The sequence below is a fragment of the Ambystoma mexicanum genome, chromosome 12 (genome assembly GCF_040938575.1).
Source record: "Ambystoma mexicanum isolate Mex_15411 chromosome 12, UKY_AmexF1_1, whole genome shotgun sequence".
Lineage (NCBI taxonomy): Eukaryota > Metazoa > Chordata > Amphibia > Caudata > Ambystomatidae > Ambystoma > Ambystoma mexicanum.
In genome coordinates this window covers 477,006,731-477,023,838 of record NC_090936.1, presented here as the reverse complement: position 1 = coordinate 477,023,838, position 17,108 = coordinate 477,006,731, and the positions used below count along the sequence as shown (strand labels likewise).

At 44.5% G+C, this 17,108-nt stretch overlaps 1 protein-coding gene across 2 annotated transcripts in view; it reads right to left on the bottom strand.

The window, feature by feature from the left end:
• The window catches only part of WEE2 (WEE2 oocyte meiosis inhibiting kinase), a 195,135-nt gene that overhangs the window by 33,208 nt on the left and 144,819 nt on the right, over positions 1-17,108 (bottom strand). For both annotated transcript variants that reach the window (XM_069628749.1, XM_069628750.1), the window contains exon 8: positions 7,083-7,187. In XM_069628749.1, the coding sequence (XP_069484850.1) occupies positions 7,083-7,187 (105 nt within the window). The remainder of the gene's footprint in view (positions 1-7,082; positions 7,188-17,108) is intronic.

The window sequence follows — 17,108 nt, the reverse complement described above, 5'->3', positions numbered from 1 at the left end:
ATATCAATTGTTTAAAACAGTGAGTACAATGGACATCACAGCATAAGCCCAATGCAGTTTGTTAAAAAAAATAAAACAGTATTTACTAAATGTTTGTCATACATGACGTCATACTATGTAGCAAACTAACAAAACCAACATGGATTGTGGTGAGCTCCAAGGGGGATGTCCAAGTATACTTCCTATATGGGATAGGATTGTGATTGGGTCTCTACAGTCAGGTGGGCACTCATGCCCTCCCTTAGTGCAAGTCCTCAACAGTGATTAGAAACACTTCATTGGCTCTCAAACTATAAGGCTCCTCATTATACAGCCTTCTACAATTGGTTGAAACGCTTGTACCCTTCTGGAACAATCAATACTCAAGCAGCCCCAGGTGCTGGTGGGTGAACTTGACCGTATCTCCCCACCCAATTAGCCTCCCATCACTCAGTCTGCCATTCACATCATCTTTGAACTTGGCCTTGTAGTAGCTTCTTGCTCCTGGGAATTGAAGGGCGTGCAGGCACTCGCCATCTTCAACCTGGTGCACCATGCTCCTCTATTTTCATCCTCAACTCACATGATCAGAGACCGTGAATTTGCTCCTATTCTAACATTTAATAGTCTTTAAGAGACTTGGCATCCATAGTGTTCTCTTTGCAACACAAGGGATGCCTCGGCTTCTCACGCGTTACTGTTCTTTGCAGCTGATAACCAGTTATTGGCTGCATCCAGACACCACGACAGTCACTCTTTGATCTTGCTTCAAATTCGAGCCTATTCTTTGCTGTAACACCGCTTTCAATCCACCTTCTTCCATGAAGACTCGATTACTAAATATCGAATGTCCAGAACTCTATACATATATGTTGGCGGCACCGCCTGCAGTCTATATACTACGCATAGCCAGCCTTATGAATACTTAAGGCACTTGCGTTGCAGCCTCTGTAAATTGTAAAACGGTTTGTGTTTTCTTGAGTGTTCTTCACACATACAATTTTCATTCCGCACAAACTCTTACTCAATTCTTTGTTTCAATATCAGTTTCTATATAGTCTATAAGTCTTCTCCTTCGAGCTATTCTTCTCAGTGAGTCATGCTGATTTCTTGTGATGTCACCAGCCTCTTCCTCATCTTTATATTCCTTAAGGGATTGTTTCTCTCAGGTTGCCATCTCTCCGAGGGTACATCATACAAGGTCTTCATGGATACCTTGGTTCAAAGACCTTCCTCAGAATAGTCAGTTACTGGTATCAAACTTGGCACGACCTCTGGTTTCCAGCACACAGGTAGCAGAGAGGTGGGACTTCCTGTAGAGGCATTTGGCTCCTCTACAGCTTCCTGGAGATATTGGATTGAAGAATTTGTTGATCCAAATTCTTTGTTGGAATCCAATCCCATATTGGAGTCCGATGAATTCGGAGCTTGGGTCTCATTACTCCAAACATTTCTGCACTACATCACAATGACTGGGCACAAAGTGGGATAGTGAACATTCAGAAATGCAAGACCATAATGTATCTGGTTTCACAGCTGTAATCTCATGGGTCATCTGCTATGCCCCCATTCCTCATCTTGTCTGTATAGACCATGAGACACCCTGTATTAGAGCCTGCCCCCTTTCTGGCATATGCCCCGCTTTAATAAAAAAAAAATATTTCTGTATAGGACCCAGTCTCTGCCGCACTTCACTCCAGTTATTTTTCATATAATAGTCCAGGAGCGCATTGAGAAGAGACACTCCTGCTTTACTCACTGTTCTTGTGGGTACATTTAAACAGTTGCCAGATCCATCTTCGCATGGCTTTCCTCAAAGTGCAGATGGTGAAAGATGCTACAGCTGCTCCCAGGCCAGTCCAGACTCCTGGCAGCCATTGGAAAGTGAGTACTGGCAAAGAGAGGTTTGGCTTGTTGGTGCCTGGCAAAAACTTTTCCCATGGCTACACAATGGTTTTACTCCCCCAAAAAGGTATTTGACATCAGATGTGAGGGAGCTAAACTGATCAAGTTACTCTCAAACAGGGCGTATGTAGCCTGCTACTGTAACTCTTACATGACCCCTGCTGTTAGAAATTAGAGTTAGATTCAAACTCGAATAAAACACCTTACTTTAAACCTTTATTCGCCGTGATCCATTCAGGTACTAAATTACAATCACAGAGCAGCAAGAAAAAATGGTAAAATACATACATGAAAATCCAGCAATTTGTTAGTTGTTCAGGGCTTTTTGGTGTTAATCAAACAATGCATTGACAGTTGGAAAGTGCATGTTTTGACAAAACAAAATCGGAGAAGCAATCAAATACAAAATGGCAAACGTGACAAAACACCAAGGTATAAAAGGATATAATCCTTGAAGCAAGATAATCCAGTAATTTATTGAAGTCAATCTGGACTTTGATAATGCACTCAATTACGACCAAAGGGCAAATGCATTTTCTAGCAACCAGATCAGGCGTCGACCTATATACACTTATAATGTACTCCTTTTGTACCATACCCGACGAATGTACATTGAAATGAACAATACTACATTAAGACCATACATAAAGGCATGCATTCAGAAATGTTGCCACACTGGGATTGCCCCATACCCTTAGGCCTCTTCCCCAATGCAGCCCATGTCACATTCTCCCCTCATTGCTGCACTAGAAGTGCTTTGGGGTAGCATAGTCCAATAATGACAGTCAATTTAAACATTATCCAGTTACTAAAGTGAGCACTAACAGGTAAACTAAGCTACAAAATTCAACCTCACTTGCAGCTTTGTACATAAATGCATGAATTTGACGTTATAAGAGCTTATCCTTTTGGCCCAGTTATGACTGCATGTACAACTTGTGTCATTTGTAGATTGACAAACTCACTGATTGTCCCAATTCATTCAGTATGGGTTGTGAATTGACACAACAGATACATAGGTAGGGCAAAGAAAGGAAAGTTAACCAAGATCTTCCTGTATATCATGGCAGGAGGGAGTAATTGCCATCTGTTCCAGTGTACAAAGTAAATGCACCTAGACACAAAATTCCAAATGTAAAATTTTAAGTTGGTTCGAACTCACAAGTGGGATTTTATTCTCCTAAATGAAAATTTGATGCAAGGATTACTCCGTAACCATTAATTGAAGAAAGGCCCCTAAACTGTTTGCTACATGCAATCTTAGTGATATCCACGCGACACGAAGGTAAATTGTTTTACCGAACACAGTAGAACAAGTAATTCAACCATATATGTGAAGCCCCACAGTATTAGAAATCCAGTATCAACTGCAAATCGGACACTTATTGGCATAATAGGAGTCGCTTTTTTCATGAAATACTAATCAACCGTCAGAGCCCTGATGAAGTGCTAGGCTTCAAATAGGTTGGCTCCCTCCATATTGAATTAGCATTTGATACAGGACCCGTGGTCATCTATTCAATCTTAAATATTGTTCAAACAATACAGTCTGCATCAAATTGTGACCAAGGAATTTAGATCAAATACATTATAGTAGGGTGAAGAAGCAATTACCCTCCAAGAATTTTTTTTTCGGTGTTCTTTCCCAAAAGGTACTCTAGTCTTGCCCTAGTCTTAAACACATTCATCGCAGTTGGGAAGCTCAATGGCTGGAATCACATCCAGTAGCCCTTGACTGCATTTGATTGATGTAGACATATGCCAGAATTTGACGCATCAAAAGGGCTTCAAAATAGTTGATCAGATCCGCGTATAACCCCAAACTAAAGGATCAATCTAATCTTAAATGTGTGCTTTATATGTGGAGATCCAGCTTTTTCTACTTTGATTAGGATAATAGTAGGACTTTCATTCATCACCTGTTTTTCTCCCCCCGCAGAGGTGGACGAAAAACTTCATATGAAAAATCTGCGGGGGGGGGGGGGGGGGGGAATCGGGGTTAAGGGTATAAGGGCTAGGGGTTGGGAGATAAGGGGGCCCCCGTCTCCAAAATCTAAGTTTGCCAATTATTTTTGGCAAAAAACTCATGCAGACTTTGTAGGACCCTGGATACAGAACCACAGTGTTTGGGAATAGAATATAGTTCAAATCAATAGTAACAGTTTAGCAGTACTGTCTACTCTGGATAACAAGGGAATAGCAGCAGAGCCACCATAGCCCTGGCAGACATTTGTGGAAATCCTCAACGTTTCTCCCCCCACATTGACCCCTCCCCCAACCTAACTGGCAACAATCATGCAAGAAACCATGGGCAGCTTAATGGTCTAATGGGAAAGTCATCTTGGCTAGAGGTGGTCCACGGTTTTGATCAAAACCAGGCAGACGCAAGATCTGATGGTTGGTTTTTGAAAAGAAAATACAAAGTTCTGAAAATTAGAAGACTTGTTCCACTGTGGACACCTTTCCTAAAGTCAGCCTGTCAATGCAATGCATTTTTCCCAGTGCACCATCTACTCGCTTAAGTAACACTTTTCCATTCATTTGTGTTGGAATCAATAAGCACTATGGTCCTTTAGTTCATGGTTGCTTCTCTTGCCCTTTTTAAAAGATGGCTACTATAGTTGCTGGCTTTCGTGATTCTTGAAACAGTGTTAAATTAACCCTTCAAGTCAGACATTTCCACAAGCTTGATGTTTGCTCTTGCCTACCACCATCAGAATAAGATTTTAAAGTATCTTCAGTTACATTTGAATAAACAAACAATTTTTATCAGCAGCCTTCTTCCAGCCCCCACCCACCCCCCACCCCAAGTAAACTAATGCTTTATAACTTTCCTAACGTCAGTGATTATGAGCTCTACACCCACACAGAGCTAAGCAATTGCTTTTTGACCAATGTGTGCCAAGTATCATACCACACGCAGAGAGGCTGAAAGGTTAGTTTATATTGCTATCCAAGATTTGGTTACAACCACTACCATATTTAGGACTAGCTGGTTTATCCACAGGTAAACTCCCAATGCAAGCTGAGATTTGGGCATTAAAACGGGATGTAGCAATTTGCTAGGGGATAGTGGCAAGGAGGTTTCAATTGGACCAGTTTACCAATTGCCCATGCTTTATCCTCCACTGAAGTAATTGGCATAGGTTTCACCTGCAACTACTATGCAGATTTATTCAAAAGGTCTTCAAACATATTCTAGCTGTCTTCATAATCAACTGGATATCTGCAACTGCTGCAAAGATGGACGCATGTATGACTACTCGCCAAAATAAGTAGCTAGGATCCTGCATGCAATTAAAAAGATTTGTTCTCAGTTCTCCAAAAACTTGAAGCTATAGGGATTACCACATAGAACCACAGCAGTCATTGAACTAACATTGTAAAATCTGGACATTGCCAACAGCCTTTACATGGGCCTTATGGAATACCTGCTGAATAACGACTCATCCAGCACTGGAAAAATGGAAGAACCTAAACATTCTAGACATTTGCTTCCTAGCCAAATTCAGAATAAAGTTAAAAACGTATGCATCACTCTCCACACCTTTCACAGCGAGGGTTGATCAACCACTGTAAAGGTGTTAATCTCATGTGGCTGATCCAACACTTCAATCTAGCAATGTGGTTGACGTAATAACTTTAACTGGAAAAATCCAGTAGGATCTTCTCTGTCCGGCAACAAACAGACCTATAGAAATCCATACCTAGCCAACTCTATGCCTTAAAAGACCACGTGATCATTGCAGCATGCCTATTCACCAAACCACAACCACCAAAAGAGTGCTTGCTTTAAATGCTGAACCAATTTAGATCTCACCTCTACAAATTCTAGACTTCAGATAAGCACAATGGCACAGGCACTAGCAGAGGCCAAACTGAGTTGGGCTGGTCTCACCCACATTTCCTCCATAATAGAAGTGTCTGCAATACCACATGTCAATCACTGGTTAGGACAACCATAACAAACCATCACCAATGGTTTGGTCTAATTCACAGTCCACATCGAACAGTATTTGAAGTCATACGTTATGCCAGATCCAGTGGCTGGAACCTACTGGTGTTAGTCTTCGCCACCATCATGGACAGGTCACATCAAGACCGCTTGGTCCTCCCATAAGTGCAAATACTATGAACCAACTGAAAAATACCAGCTACCTCAACATTTTCACCTGCCTCTCAACACTCCTGGTCTTCCAGACTGCCGAGGCAAGAGGCCACCAAAGTAGCCGAAGTTGCACTAGACCGACCACTTTACAAACACCATACTTTTAGAACATGAGAACTTTGATAAGATAGGCAAAAACGGCTGAAGTGGGCTTTAGAAAAACATTGCTCCACTACACAGCTCGGGAAATGAAAGATTAAAATCACATACTTGGCTAGGTCAGGATTTGCTAGGAAAGACCTATTTTGCAGTCTCGATAGCATAGATGTGGCGCAAGCATTTTCCATGATGCAGCCATAATGAGCAACCAGCGGTGCATCAATAGGTGTTGGATTTCACAGGCGTCTACATTCACAAGACAGATTTTGATTAAGCATGGCAGGTTGAGAACAATTAGATTTTATGCAAGATATCAACTGCAACGATATTCACTGCATTTGAGGGTTACATATTTTACTGGTGGAATAAACTTGTACAAATAATATTTCTCATTGTAAGGAGCAATCTCAACATTCTAAAACTTCCAAAATTATATTGAGAAACACCAGTCAGTATGAAGAAAGAGCTGAATAGTGTTGAATTGTTCCCCCAACGATTTTATGTACAAGCAACATTATCATTTGAGAAAGAAATGTAAGCCCCAGATTGTACCGGGCAAATAAATGCAACTTTAACTTGACTAGAAAATGAATGTAATCTTCCAGATTGTAAATCTTCTACAGCTGCTGTATATTGTGCTCGAGAAGCAGCTTGGGTGAAAACCCTACACTACAAGTAATAACTGCAATGAGAGCCTTTTTTGTGAAAGTCTGAGGAGCAAGCAAACTATCCATTCCTGAAGACAGGGTTTCAGACATTCCAGACTCCTCATTTCAAAAGCATTTCTTCAATGCATCACAAGTTGGGAAGATATCCTATCAGTATCCAGAGAAGACATCCTGAACAGATTTTAAACATTTGTATGAAGAATATCAGGGAGAGAGGGAATCAAATTCAAAAGCACTCCAATGTCCAAAAATAAGTGACTCACCAATTTTATAAACAACGCGGGCTGACAAGAAGTCATCTTCTTCACCGCTGCTCTCCTCCTGCCCGATTCCACCAGACTCCAGATTACGACAAATGAAGATGTTACCTGTGCAACAAGCCATATCAATTGTCCCATTAGTTAATTTAGGGGAGGACTTGCCCAAAACATTTGAAAGACTTCTTCCAAGAGCAAATGAGCTGGGTGCATTGGCCTCCAATCTATACTTCCACTACAAACAACCCCACAGCACTGTTCCATCAGGTAAGTTAGCAGTAAATCTGAAATGAAGTAACATGCAAGTCCTGCAGAAAGGCTTGGGACTGTCTCGGTAATTGGGAGACGACCTTGGTATGAACAGCTGTGTACCAATTGAGATCTGGATTGCTAATTACATCCAAGGTGACAATTATGTGGGGTCTGGCAAGTCAAGAAAGCAGAACAGTCAATTTCTAGGACTTCTCTCTACATGGACATGATCCAACACTCTTGACAAGACCTTGAGTTGTAGAAGAGAATGGTTATCAATACCTGTGCAGCAGCTATGCCGCAATACTAATTGTTTCATGAGGTACAATGACCTTCGCATGTTTTGCCCACCTGACCTGATCACAATACTAGTGTGCCAACAGACAGTGGGGCTAGCTGGAGTACATTGTTCCTAGACAGAAAACTGGTGTGGGGTGAGCCTACAGTCTCACAAAGTAATATATAGCTGGTCTGCAGAGGGACCATATGTTCATGTTGGGGGGATTCAACGGATCCCCATTCTCAATTGAAACACTAGAATGTGCATGCACCATTTTATCACCCAACAGGAGAGACTTCTGGCTTAATCTGTATTTAGTGCCCATAGCTAATTTCTTGGAAAAGGTAAATAACAAATTGAGAGGGAATTTGTGCATTGAAATACCCAGAGACAACCTACTACAATACAAATAAAAATACCCTGTGGGGTCCCTTACCCAGCACTGACTAGACTGAATAAAACTAATATTCAGCAGGGATTATCTTTGACATCTCCAATGAACTACCTTATTTTCTGCCAGAACCACAAAGAACCAAACCATATAGACACTAGGGACATTAAAGTGCAAACCATCCAATGTTTTATAATGCAGCCAATTCACAAAAGGGCCACAAGGGAGGACCGTTGGCAAAACATGCCAGTTGCTTGGACTCAATCTCCATAGAAACCCATCTCCAAACACAGTAGAAACAGCAGTGCAGGGTTTGAAATTGCTAGCAGCAGCGAGTTCCTGCTTCTCACGGAAGAGCCTGGTTAGCTTGAAACAAACTGCTACCAGGAGATACTGTTGGGTCTTCAGACCAGATGGTGCATTACAAACATGTATATGTGACAGTAGCAGAGTATTTGAGAATGATAAAGAATTAGAACACATGCATCAAACAATGGATCATAATATAATAAGCAGCATCAGCAGGTCCTTGGTTTTGGCTCCTGCTCATCGAATCTCAATTTCTAACCCTGCAATGCACTACTTCATGCTGAACGAGCACACTCAGAACTGTTGGTATTAATATTGAAAGGGGTCTTCTCAAATACCAATCAGAACATGAGCTCAAGTACTTGAAGATGCTCAGTCTAAAAAAACGGAGGCCTAAACCTGGATCTAGGTTTTACACACTGTTGCAACTTTGAGCCCACAACCATCAAGGAATTCACAACAAGTAGGAGGACATTAATGTTCAGAACCCTAAATGAGGAGCGGTGGGGGTTAGGGGAGAGGACAAGAGATTGACAATTGCATACTTGGGTTTCTAAGGTAAAATGTGTGGTACCCACTATATTATCAAGCATGATGCGCACCAAGACAAATTGTCTTTCCACCAGTCTACTAGGTAACTGATTTTGCTTTTGCAACATATGCTAAGCCATTATCAGGCGGCACTCTATGATAGCATTGAACATTGGGAACAGAGTGGTCAAATTCTTTGCAAGTTTCAAGGAACTAGCAAATTCACTGAACAACCCCGACATTGCAGAACATTTACTTACCCTTGACAATAGCATAGTGTTTGTTGCAATTTACATTCTTAAGTTTGATTGGCCATGATAAGCAACTGTGTGGGGCTGTGAGGTCAAGTAAAACCTCTTGCCTACAGTGATGCCCATTTAAGCACAGCTGATCACTAAACTGTAGGGTGGATCCAAAGCAGTGCAGCCAGCTTTTAAAATTAGGTTTCTGAACCCTTCATTTTGTTACTCCACCATCAGAAGTATTCTATGGTACATCAAAAGCTAATAACTCCACTTGAGATTATAAAACTTGACTAAAATGGCATTTCTTGCATTTATAAATGCCTACACATCCTAAGCCAAGCTGCTTAGCACAGCAGCATTCAAAACTAGTCTTAAAACAATAACTATGAATTGATGCGATCGATTACACTCTTCCCGGATATCCCTGCCATGGTTCAGAGAATTTTGAATTGAAGATTTGCAGCAATGTACCAGGTTGACCATTTCACTTGATGGGTTAACATTCTGTATAATGCCATGTGAGGCTTCCAGCTAGGGAGTTCCAAACTGATCAGAGACTCAAGGCATTTACTGCCCCATTTTTGGATTCACCTTCTCAGGGGCGCCAACCTTTCAGTTGGTATGTGAGTGTTATTGTGGGGTGGTAAGAGTATAGGCCTTTCCTCGAGAAGAACAAGTTACTTCTTACCTTGTAACGTTCTTTCGACGGGATGTTCCTCCGATGTATTCCTCATTTTAGATATATCCTTCCAGCTCTGCCTGCTGGCCTCGGAAAATGTTCTCTCTAGAGGGCGCTGCGCGTCGACGTCCCTCGCGTCGATGTCCCTCGACAGCCGCCGTATCGACGCTCGACGTCATCCTGCCTATAAAGGCCGCGCGCAGCGTCCGTTGCTCAGTTCCGTTTTGTAGCCCACAGTATTACTGTCTGGACTAGACTAATCCCCCCGAAGGAGGGTAAGCTGCAACAAGGGAAGTAGAACTGCGGGGATGGATGGGAGGGTCGATGAGGAATACGTCGGAGGAACATCCCGTCGAAAGAACGTTACAAGGTAAGAAGTAACTTGTTCTTCGAAGGGATTGTGTCCTCCGACATATTCCTCATCTTAGATAGGCTCCCATAGCAGTATTCTATATTCGGAGGAGGGAGTACTGACTTCACGCTGTCTTCTATTGATGAATAGAATGCAGTACAGCCCTTCCAAACCTAGTCTCTTGACTGGAGGAGGAATCCAGATTGTAAAAACGTGTAAAGGTATGGACAGACGACCATGTAGCGGCCGCACATATGTCTTTAACCGGCACGCCTCTTTTGCGGGCCGATGAAGCTGCAATACCTCTGGCAGGGAAAGAGCCCCCTCAAAACCTTAGGGCTCATTCGACCAGTTTATAACATTCCAGAATGGCTAGAATGATCCATCTGGAAATGGTCTTAGTTATTGGTAACCCCAGCTTGTGACCTGCGTAACCTACAAACAGCTGGTCTGCCTGTCTTATCCTGGCTAGTCTACTAATGTAAAAACTTAAAACCCTCCTAGGGTCTAGTCTGTAACCTCTCTTCCTCTTTCCCCGGGTGAGGAGGAGGATAGAAAGATGGTAGGGTAATCTTCTGAGTGATATGGAATTCAGAAACCACCTTTGGGAGGAAATTAGGCTTCACTTGCAGGACAACTTTGTCTTTGTGAAAGATTGTATGAGGGGGTTTACAAGAAAGAGCTTGTAATTCGCTCACCCTTCTAGCAGATGTAAGTGCTATTAATAAAACAGTTTTAAGGGTAAGGAATCTTAACGAACAAGAATGGAGAGGTTCGAAAGGTGTACCCATCAGGAAAGTTAGTACTAAGTTTAAATCCCATAGGGGAACTTGGAATGGTCTTGGGGGATAAACATTGGTTAACCCCTTTAGAAACTGTATTACCAAGGGTAATTTGAAATAGGATGGTTCTTCCTCAGTACGCTTAAAGATAGATAGCGCTGCGAGATAGCCCTTAATGGTGCCAACTTGAAGCCCTGAATTTGCCAAATATAATAGGAAGGACAAAACCATTGGTGTACCACATGAAAATGGGTCGATATTCTGTTCTCTACACCAGCTGCAAAATCTGTTCCAACGGCAGCGGTATAAAGACTTTGTTGCTGGCCTCCTTGCCGAAAGCAACACCTCCATAACATCATCAGGGAGGTCCCAATCCTTGTACCTCAGCCTTTCAGAAGCCAAGCGTGACGGTTGAGGGTTTTGATGTCTGGATGGAGAACCTGACCTCCCTTCTGTGAGAGTAGGTTCTCTCTGAGAGGAAGTCGAATTGGAGGGCAGATGGACAAGTCTAGAAGGTCCGGGTACCACGTTCTCCTGGCCCAATCCGGGGCAATTAGGATCATGGTTCGCCGGAATCTTCTCAACCTCCTGATCATTTGAGGAATGACAGGGACCGGTGGGAACGCGTACAGAAGCGGAAACTCCCAGTCCACTATGAACGCGTCTCCCAGAGCTCCTCTCGGAGGAAATTCCCTTGAGCAGAACAGGTCGCATTTCCTGTTTAGGATGGTGGCGAACAGATCTACCTGAGGGGTTCCCCAAAGGGCGAAGATCTCTTGAAGGACTTCCTGAGCTAGCTCCCACTCGTGGGAGACTGTTCTGCCTGCTCAGAGCGTCCGCTGTCAAGTTCTTCTCTCCGGCTAGGTGAACTGCCGATAGAGATTCCTTCTTGGATTGCCCAAAACCAGAGCTGCATCGCCTCTCTGCACAGGGGTAGTGATCCTACGCCTCCTCTTTTGTTGAGGTAATGCATGGCCACCGTGTTGTCCGTCATTATCAGGACGTTCTTCCCTTGTACAGCTGGCAGGAAAGCCTTCAACGCAAGTCTGATGGCTCTCAGCTCTAACAGGTTGATGTGTAGTCTGGACTCCGATGGAGACCAACGACCGCTGATGGTCAAGTCGTTGGCGTGGGCTCCCCACCCCGTGAGTGAGGCATCCGTGACTACTGTCATCTCCGGCCAGGGTTGCCAAAACTGTTCTCCTTTCAGAATGTTCTCCTGACAGGCCCACCACTGAAGGTCTCGAGCCACCCTGCCGGGAACCTGAAGAAGATCTGTCATTCTCCCTGAGAATTGTGACCACTGAGTCCTCAGTGCCCACTGGAGGGATCTCATTCTCAGGCGAGCCTCTGGCACAAGGAAAATGCAGGATGCCATGAGGCCTAGCAACCTCAAAAAGTCGAAGGCTGGGAGACGTTGGGCATGTTGGAACTTGGTAACCATCTGTAGAATATCTTGAGCCCTCACCTCTGTTGGCGAGGCTTTTCCCAGGGAAGTATCCAGGATCGCGCCTATGAACTGGAGTCTCTGCGATGGTATCATTTGTGACTTCTTTAAATTGAGGGAGAAGCCCAGTCTGTGAAGGAAATGGCACACGTGATTTAGCTGGATCTGAGCTTGCTTCGGAGAAACAGCCCTGATCAGCCAATCGTCCAGGTAGGGGTAGACGTGAATCCCTTCCCTCCTTAGACTTGCAGCCACTACCGACATTAACTTGGTGAAGACCCTCGGGGTGGAGGTCAGCCCAAATGGCAGTACTCGAAATTGATAGTGAGAGTTGCCAATTGCGAACCTCAGGTATTTCCTGTGTTTGAGATGGATAGGCAGATGGAAATAAGCGTCCTGAAGGTCCAGAGATACCAACCAGTCCTGAAACTGAAGGGCCTGGAGGATCTGAGAAAGAGTGACCATCTTGAATTTGTCTTTTGAGGAATTTGTCCAATTCTCGCAAATCCAAGATGGGTCTCAGTCCTCCGTCTTTCGTCGGAATGAGAAAGTAAGGGGAGTACCAGCCCTTGTTGTTCTATGGCACCTTTCTCTAGCAGGTCCAAAATTTCCTGCAAGAGGAGCGGATCTGGGGCTTTCTGAGAGCTGATCCCCGGTGGATGACTGAGGTATACGTAGGAAAGGCAGGCAGTAACCTTGGGCGACTGTTTCCAATGCCCAAGCATCTGACGTGATAGCCTGCCATACCGTCAGATGTTGAGTCAACCTGCCTCCTACAGGTGTCCTGTGAGGGGAGTCCTCAGAGTGGTTTTGGGGCGGCTGATGCAGATGCCGATAGTAAAGAGGCACCTGCTGTTGCTGCGGCTTTAGAATATCTACCCCGTCCACCTCGGGTAGTTCTTCTTTGACCCCTTTGAGCCGGTCGTCCTCTACCTCTTCCGAATGCGGAGTAGAAGCGAAAGGACTTGCCCCTCGCAGAGGTTCCTGTGGGACGAAAAGGAGTCTGACGGATTGCAGCTCCTAGGGATTTTGCTGCAGCTTTTGAAGTTTGCAGTTTCTCTAAACTGTCATCCGCCTTTTTCCCGAACAAAGAAGAGCCATCAAATGGCATGTTCAAGAGCCTGGCTTGCACATCTGGGGCAAAACCCGACTTTCTCAACCAAGCGAATCTCCTGGTTGATGTACTTGCCGCCATTGCTCTGCTGATACTGTCGGCCGAATCAATGCCCGTCTGGAGGGATTCGCACATAGCGTCTTTACCGTCCTGTATAATATTCAGGAACGCATCCCTTTCTTCTCCCTCCGGGATGCAGTCAGCCGCTGTAGAAGCACACTCCCAAAGTGTATGGCTGAACCTAGCAAGGGTGCAAGTAGCATTAACAGACTTTAATGCCATGCTACATGCTGAAAAGACTTTCTTTGACATAGCATCATATTTTTTTATCGTCCCTGTCCTGTGGGACTGTAGGATAAGCCGTCTTGACATCGGTAGAGGATGCTGCTTGTACCACCAGACTTTCTGGGGATGGATGTTTAGACAAAAACTCTGGGTCTGTGGAAGATACCCTGTACTTTGCAGACAGTTTTTTATTTACTGCTGGTATTACATCTGGGGTTTCCCAGTTTGTCATGATCTTACTCTGAAGAGCTTTATGAAAGGGCACCACAGGATCCTCTTGTGGGCCTTTGTCGAGAATATCCGTGAGGTCATCTTGCTGGAAAGATTGTGAAGGTGCAGACCACCCCATGAACTCTGTAATCCTGGCCATTAAGGCTCTGTAGGGGGTTTCAGCATGCTCCCCCGGGTCTGGCTTAGCAAAATCCACCTCAGGGGAAGTGTCTAACCCACTTGCCTCATGTAAAGAATCATGAAGATCCTTTAATCTGCACTCTTCAGAGGAAAATTCCTCTCTAACTGGGGTTACAGGTCCCTGTAACTCAAATGTGTCTTGTTCAGACAAATCACCCTCTTCTAAAATTGAGGATATAGTGCTCAATTGTTCTGAACTCATAAAGGGAGTAAATCCCATTTCCAAGGCAGAGGGTGCCGAACTTGTCATTATTGGCCTCGAAAAGGTCAATGTCGTCGACGCCGACGTCGAAGGCTTCGAGCGTGGCGTCGAAAACAGAGGTGAGGCCTCGAGGACCTCGACAGAATTGGAATTCTACTCGACAATATCGACGCCGAGGGCCTGGGGATAGTCACTGGATGTGTGGTCACCGTGACTTTTCTTGGCGTCGACGCCGGTGTCGAGTCGAGTCGACAGACCCGTGTGTCGAAGGTCCCCTCGACAACGGCGTCGAAGACGAAGACCTCGACGGAACCTTAGTCGACGGAACCTTTGAGGAAGGTTTGGAGGTCATAGTCCTGCTCGAGGGTTCGAGACGCGCTCGAGAGTTTTTTCGCCGGGTACTGCGACTCGCGGCGTTTTTGACCTTCGGGTCTTTCGACCAGAGCATCGCTCTCGGCAGTCTTCGAGGGGGTCGAGGCCGCTTTCTCGAAGACGCTCATATTTTTTCGGAATTCCTCCCAATCAGCCCGGGAACTATGTTTCGTGGGGCAAGGGATTCTTTTTGGCGAAACAGAGGAAGAGGAAGACGGAGAAGGGGGATCTTCGACGTCTCCTCTTCGAGTGCTTCGATCTCGAGGAGTGATGAGACCCACTCCGAGACCTGGAGCGCGAATGGTGATGAGGAGACGAATGTCTCGACTTCGTCGACGAAGAAGCTTTAAAAGTCTTACCTTTCTCCAGCTTCCCCCTACTCTCCTTCAGGGCCTTAGCTGTCATGGACATACAGTCCTCGCATTCCGAACAATGGTGTTCAGCTCCCAAGCACCACAGAAAATTTCTGTGAGGATCGGTCAACGACATCTTTTTCCCACAATCGACATTTTTTGAAGCCGGATCGAGGAGTTGTCGGTTCCGACGAGGAAGCCATGGAGTACGGATCGAATAACTCGAGGTAAATAGGATTAATCTGACTAAGAACTGAGCAACGGTATTCCGAGGCACCGAGTAAGCGCGGAAAAACGGAACTGAGCAACGGACGCTGCGCGCGGCCTTTATATGCAGGATGCTGTCGAGCGTCGATACGGCGGCTGTCGAGGGACGTCGACGCGCAGCGCCCTCTAGAGAAAAAATTTTCCGAGGCCAGCAGGCAGAGCTGGAAGGATATATCTAAGATGAGGAATACGTCGGAGGACAATCCCTTCGAATGTAGTTTATAGCCATTAGTATCCAAAAGAGGGACACCACTAAGCCTAGTCTGATATGGATGTCTGTTTCTGTACAGGATCACACTTCCTTTGCTCTCAGATGAGCATAATAGCCTGCACCATCTGCAAAGTATGCAAACATATGTTAGGTGCACATATGCTATGTTGCAGTAGCTGAGCCTCAAAAGGGGCAGAGTCTGGATCAGTCCAATGGATGAGCGGAGCCATAAAAGTTGAAAGACCTAGGTGAGCCCCTTCATATTGCACCAATCTGTTTCAAACTAGTTCTCAAAACATAAACACCCCTCTACCCCCAGTTATGACCCACTGCCCCATCATAGAATGCAGCCCAAGAATCTCAGGATAAACAAAGGGAAAAACTCCCACCAACGACCAACAGTAGGATCTCAGACCACATCCACCTGCATCCCCTTCAAAGCAGTTATTTGGCCTAATACAAACCTTGATCTACAGCAAGTATTCCCCCATATCTCCTCATTCTGATCAAGACTGATTGGTTCCTTGCTGTTGGGGAGGAACATCCGAGAGTGGGCGGATGTAGTGCAGAGCCCTGCACTCCACATTGGTTTCTAAATAGTTGCTGCACAAGATTTTCTGCAGTTAGCCATATAGATATAGTGCTCACCACAAACCAGACCATGATGTCCTTGGCTGCACCATGGGGTATTCTGTGCGCTCAAAGAAAGCACAATACAAAACTTGACAGCCATAGGTTGCGTCAGTGCACCCATGCTAAATTAGGGTGACTAAACACTGTTGCCAGGGGTCCTGTAGCTGGTTTGTGTAAACATGGTTTATCATGTCCAGCATGTTTGATGTCCCAAAGACCAGGACATACTTCACAAGTACAGAATATTTTTGGTGCACATAAGCAGTGGGAGAGGGAATTTTTTCAAGAAACATTGCTTGATGCTCCGGTTATCTATAATTGTATGGTGCAACCTCCTAAATTAAGGTAAAGTACGGGAGCATGCAATTGCCATGACCATTCTGGAAGCAAAAATACACTTCTATAAATTAACCAATTTATTGCACTGGAGCTTACACATTCTGTAAAAGTTCTTAGAACCTTGTAACACTATCCCTTTGAGACCAGACTAAAGGGAAAGATGTCAGAATGGCAAGCGGTTGTAGTTCAATAAAAAGTTTAAGTTCTTTTGCTATAGAAGGATCATGCAACAGCACATGGATCAATGTGCCAGACGTCTTGTTCTGGTACACAACTTTCAGGATTTGTTACAGCAAAAAGGGCCAACAAAAAAACTAGCTGAAGAATGTAAACCAAGAAAAACCATCAATGCTATTCCAGATAGTATTTGTCCCAAGGCTAAAAATCTGAAAGTAAACCGATACTTTAGGAGTCATAAGCATGTGCTTGGGGTATTCTGGCTTTATAAAGCACTGTGGTAAGCACACAATGTTATTGAAGTGGTTGACTGGATTTAATATTCCCTTCAGTCAATACAAAGGCGTGCACAAGAAAAATGACTCATGTAAGAATGAAGATTGATCATGTAATGGCTGCT